General features: G+C 39.0%; 1 protein-coding gene across 1 annotated transcript in view; it reads right to left on the bottom strand.

Annotated features, from left to right (window-relative positions):
* Window positions 1–1,081: 1,081 nt before the first annotated feature.
* LOC136881086 (DDB1- and CUL4-associated factor 8) overlaps window positions 1,082–6,000 on the bottom strand; it is a 128,610-nt gene continuing 123,691 nt past the window's right edge. The window contains exon 9 of the mRNA XM_067153705.2: window positions 1,082–1,746. Within this exon, the coding sequence (XP_067009806.2) occupies window positions 1,579–1,746 (168 nt within the window). The 3' untranslated portion in view covers window positions 1,082–1,578. The remainder of the gene's footprint in view (window positions 1,747–6,000) is intronic.

The following is a 6,000-nucleotide window of genomic DNA, read 5'->3' as shown; positions in this document are numbered from 1 at the left end:
GGAGCCCAACTCTTTGGACATGACTTTATTTTTAGGGCTGCAAAGCAACTTTCACTGTAAAAATGTAAGCAAGCCTGTACTTTAATATAAGAACATAATCCTGCAGTCGTGCAATGTGTGTACACAGCAATTGAAAAACTGTTCCTTTGTGTGTTTCTTATTACTGTAACAAGACCATCTGCTTGAAACAGAGTGGATAGGATCCAGGTTGGCACCCCTGTCTTAACAAAATGTGAAACACAGTGGTCAACATTTCTGAAACTAATTAAGGAAAACTATTTTGCAAGTAACGATACTGTAATGCAGGGACAACATTTCTGTGACTTAACAAAAACTGAAATGTCAGGGAGTATAAATCAAAGACAAAGAAAACTTGAAAGGCCAGGGCATTTAATGAATAACAAAATTAACCTGTTAAAGGACAACTGATTCTGTTAACTACTCCAACAAAAGTTCTGTTGACATAAAATGGTTACTGATGACAGAGAAATCTACCAACATAAAATTTAGAATCTTTTTCGATATTTTACCAAAAATAATAATAATTGAGTGTATTCAAATCAGTGCTTACTACTCAAAATGTCACATGACTTACATTCAAACATCAAATCATTCCATGAATTGCCAGTAATCTATTCATATAAAATCTTGAAAATGAATTGCCATTCTGCTTACCTCAAGGGAGATAGAAAAACTGTGATATGACTTAGTGCTGAGTCTGGACAAATTTAATTCTTTTTACTTAGAGTCCAGTCAAAAATAAACAGACGACTTAAAACCCCAGTTAGAAATGTACAGGACTTTCTCATACCATCATCATTCAACAATTAGGCCATATTCTCAGGATATAAAACAATGACCGTTTTTAGTTCACTGAAATAATTTTGGTAATTCAAATTATTTAATCCTTGAATACACTTACATTTTCTTCACAGATCATGAAAGAACAGGAAGAGATGAACAAATTTGTTCTGAAAAACCATTCCATCACCTCATGTCCCCAATACAACAGCATAACATGCAACCTCAACAGTCAATAAAAAAAAAATGCAAAATTACAGGGGAAATAAAGCAATAAATCTCTTCTTTAAGAATTCATTTCTTTAAAATATTACACACAAATTATACAACCTAGTCAAGGGCATATTCTCTGGAAAGTAACAAGATATATTACCTATTAACATCAAAGTAATCATGAAGTGTTAAAAGCAATATTGGTATTACTCACTGATGTAATTCTAATTTTAGTTTATGGATGGACTCAAATCATATGATAAATACAACTATCCTGTAGCTCTTAACTTCAGCAAAAATATATCAAGTATACTGAAATGTATCCTAAAAAAGAAAGAAAAAAAAAAAACAATCCAAAATACATAGAGGAAGATAATAAGGAAACTTGTTTTTAAATTATATGCTAAAGCAAAGAGAAATAAGAAAGATTAAGATTATAAGATATTTTTCATAAGGCTTTACAGAAGATTTTAATATGAGTCAATACATTAAACTTCTGTCTAAATAAAAAAATCAAGGTTTTTAAGGTGGGCTTGTAAGGAGAACTGTAAGGCTGCGAGCTCCTTAGGATGGTGAACACTGAATGCGATGCTCGGCATCCTCATTGTCCGAGCTGTTGGAGCTGTCGCTGCTTGTACTGTCATCGTCGGCCAAGTTGCGCTGCCCGCTGGAACGACGACTGCTGAACGGTGGCGATCTACCACCATCGGAATTGCCTTGCTGATTCTGGTTCTGTAAACATCGGAAGTTCAGCAAAGTGCATTTAAAATCACAAACATCTAGATCTAAGCTCTTCCACAGGGTACTCCCTGTACATAATACCTAGTTGTGTCTCTAGTGTGCAGAGGTCTGTATAATGTTCGGTTGGCAGGCTTGCAATAGTGTACAACAAGACAACATAATTCGATGGCCTGGAAAAAAGTAATCCCGACAATCAGTCGTTACACAGTCAACATGAAGTGAGGAGTGAAAGAGAACCATATTGTGATTGTGACACACAAGTGAAATGAGATTCCAGTGGAGATATTTGACTTGTCATGACTGCTGTAAATAACAGGCAAATTTTTTGTGGAGAACCATTAAACAACACGAAATGACTCAAATACACATAGAAAGACAGGAACACAATAGGCTAAGCAATGACATGTCGATGTGGGAAGAGGGAGCAATAGCGAGACAAAAACAAACATGAAAACGACAATCTCCACATCTTCAAATAGACTGGATCTATCCCCATCAATCCCTGCTCTTCTCTATCCTTTACTTCTGTTTCTGCTTCCAGCTTAAACACTCGCAGAAAAGCCATCTTGATATATGTCTTTAGTCTTGTATGATAAGAAGAAAACTGGAAAGAGACAAGAAGATAAAGATGAACGCAGGACAAACATGAAAGAAACCCAACAGCTCAAGAAGGTTGAAATACCCCACCTCGACCGGTAATCGAACCCGAGACCCCTTGACCAAACTCCTGCAAACCAGGAATGGACCTTGTGGAACAGCTAGATATTAACCCATTTCCCTGGGATAATAAGGTAGGCCTGCCACACCTGCAGTGGTCTTCAGCTCTGATGACAAGGCAGACCTGCCAAGAATACAATGTTACATTTCTGCTTGTAGTTTGGTTACCCGTGCAAGTACCTCCACAAATAGCTAAGGAACGTGGCTGTCCTACCCTCGGGTTTGTTGTCACCAGTATCTTTCGTCCGCTTTTAAGTCTTAGAATTAGCAGAATAAACTAGGGTCGCCTCACGAGAAGTCCCGTGGAATCTATTACAGAACTATTTAAAATAGTTTTACTTGAGTTTGCCTTGTCAATACACCTTATAATGATAGAAAACTATTTTCACCTCCAGTCGGTTGCCCCTATGTGCACTTGTGTTTATAAATTCATCAATAAAATGTAGGTAACAGACAGTTTTTGATTCATTGAAGTTCCTGATATTCTTACTGGAACACGAGGTAAAGAATCCACCCAGCTGTACTGTGCTTGATGTGTGAGTTACTGGGTACTATTTATTTAGCTTATGGCCAGTACATAATTCTACATACAAATATTAAAAAAATATAACAAAATATAACAAAGAATATAACACTTCAATCAACCTATCTCAAAAACAGTTCACAAACTCAAATCTTAACTGTCCAACCATTATACAACCCCGTCAGAAGCACACACAAACTCCTTCAACTGACCGGAATATGACCTCCTTGGACATTCAATGACAATATGACGGATGGTCTGTTTCTTCTCACCACAGTCGACCTCAGGGGAGGAGCGCATACCCCACTTATGCAACAATGACCCACATCGTCCATGATTGGTAGACTCTGTTGAGAAGAACCCAAGTTCTTCTGGAGAGATTAAAACCAGGTGATGGGTATTGAAGACTAAAGAGGGTCTGCCATTGATCTGGATCTGTGTGGTCCACTCCAATTGCCATTCATCTGAACCGTTAAAGTTCTTATTGACGAGTTCCCTTCCAGTCTGAATAGGTGGAGATATTGATTTCAGACGTCCATACCTAACAACCATGTCTTCATGAATGGGAAGATTTAGGTTCATTGTTATCTTCCTGAACTCGCATATTAGGATTTTTTTGTCTGTGTATTCTTGGGGGGTGTTATGTGGCTCAAGACTGGCAACCAAAAAAAGAGTAGAAGATGCGACTGCACCGTTGACAATGCGCATCGTCTGATTCAGAACAACATCAATATTCTTAGCATAAAGGCTATTCAGCCAAACAGAAGAACAATACTCAGGTATAGAGGATACCAGTCTCAATGCTGATGACCTAAGAGTGGATGCTGATGCTCCCCATGTAGAACCTGCAAGTTTTTGAACGATATTGTTCCTGGTCTTACAACTGAATGTCAATGGAGAGAGCACAGATCCTTGAGGGAAACCATTGTTGAGCTTTTAAACTTTACTATGTTTGTATCCATAACTACTGGAACATTCTATCTGATAGCATGTTGTTTATGAGTTGTGACTTTACTCTGCATCCAACAAGTTTTAAAAACTTATACACAACTTCCTCTCTGCAAACCGTATCATCAGCGGCTGTAAGGTCTATGAACACTGCACCACTCTTCAGTCGTTTTCCAAAACCTGCTTCAATGTGAGTTGTTAAAGCAGAACTTGGTCTTCACAACTACGATTAGGTCTAAAACCAGCTTGTTCTGCTGGGAGAGATCGTAAAATTAGAGGGCTTATTCTATTGTAGATGAGCCATTCCAGAAGTTTGTAACAGACACTCATCAGAGCAATTGGACAGTAACTTTCAGGACAATCAGAAGGTTTACCTGGTTCAGAATAGCCAGAATTTTGGTTCGTATGAACTCTGGAAGTTTGCCTGTAATCAGAATATTTGAGAACAACCGGACAACCATTTCCTTGTGTTCTTCCCACAATGCTTGAGGAATTCAGGGTGAATGCTATCACAACCAAGTGCTTTGTGGTTCTTTGTTATCTTCAGAGCAAAGAGGAGCTCTTCTTCAGTGAAAGGGGCAGAAATATTTGATGAACCAATATTTTGTCTTTTCATGAAGATTAGTTCTTTTCTTATTAACCGATTGAGTTCTTTCTTGGGTTTCACTCTGGACAATCCAGTAATCTGTTTGACAATTTGATCAGGTGATACAGCATATTTGGGCTGTGGAATGTGATGTGATCTCCCCAACGTCTTTAAGAGGCTCCAAGTCTTCCTGCTAGAATGTTTGAAATCCATAGTCTCCCGAGTTTCTGCCCACTTGTTCCGTCTGGCTTCAACTAAGAGTTGTTCATGAGTTCATCAGCAACATCCGTTTCACCATTCTTTTGAAAATCACTGTAGAGTTTTTCACGTGTTTCATTCCATTCCTTTCTGACTCCTCTAGGAATGTGTCTTTTTGCAGCGGCAATATTGCTTTAACAAATCTACAGTAGTTGTTGACAACAGGAGGAATCCATCTTATGCTGCTATCAAGATCAGCAGAGAAACTGTCCCAGTTAGCTTTGGCAAAATTCCACCGTGGAAGAGGGAGAAGATCTAATAATGGGGATCTGAGTGCCTATTTCCAAAAGAACAGGAAGGTGCTGACTGTGTGGGAAGTTTGTGAGCACTCTACGAATAGCAGGTAAACTGTATCCCTGGTGATCAGTTGACATAAAACCTAAGTCAGGATTGGTTTCTGTGTTCCACCTTGCTGATTTAAAGGTCATTCAGTAAGTTTCTCTCCCCAAAGGTCATTTGATCTGTATCCCCATTGGGTGTGGTGGCTGTTAAAGTCCCCCACATAGACAGCAGGAGGTACAAAATTTGGAAGAACATTATCACGCCATGGGATGCCTGGAGGTTTATACATGTTCACAACTGTCAAGCTGTTAACCTGAGTCACAATGTTAAAAATGTTGCTCTCATGGTGTGAAGAGACTAGATGAACATCCGTGATGGAGTTGCGAACACAGTTCGCAGAACCGTACGATTGATGATAATTAACTCACAATAATCTGTAACCATGGATCTTTCCTCTTGAGTGCATTTGTGACTCATCAGAGATATGAGTTTCTTGAACACAGATCAAATCAATGTAATTTTCTAATGACAGTTTGGACAAATAGTCGGCCTTAGATATACTCATGCCTTCTATGTTCATTTGAAGGACTCTTAATACAGGACCCAAGGGTTTGGTTGATTGGGTCTGGAAAGAGCTTCTGTGAGCCGTCATTTGTTTGTGTACCACTGGTCAGGAGATCTCGAGAGACAGTCTGACCGCCAAGTGCTGATGTTCAGTTTGGTAATGGAAATTTAATTCCAACTACCTTAGCAGGAGCACCACAGGCAGGAATCAGCTTCAATGTTCCTTTAGCTAGTGATGGGCAGTGCGAGCTGGGGTCTCGAAATTTCTCAAGAGTAGTGCAGGCATTGTCTCTCGAGAAATTTCGAGAGATCTCGAGAGCTTTTCCCTGCAGTATGTCATAGGCCTACAGGTAAATAGAGCTAAACG

This window comes from Anabrus simplex, chromosome 9 (assembly GCF_040414725.1).
Source record: "Anabrus simplex isolate iqAnaSimp1 chromosome 9, ASM4041472v1, whole genome shotgun sequence".
Classification (NCBI taxonomy): Eukaryota; Metazoa; Arthropoda; class Insecta; order Orthoptera; family Tettigoniidae; genus Anabrus; species Anabrus simplex.
Note: the sequence above shows the minus strand (reverse complement) of the source record. Positions and strands in the feature narration are given on the sequence as shown.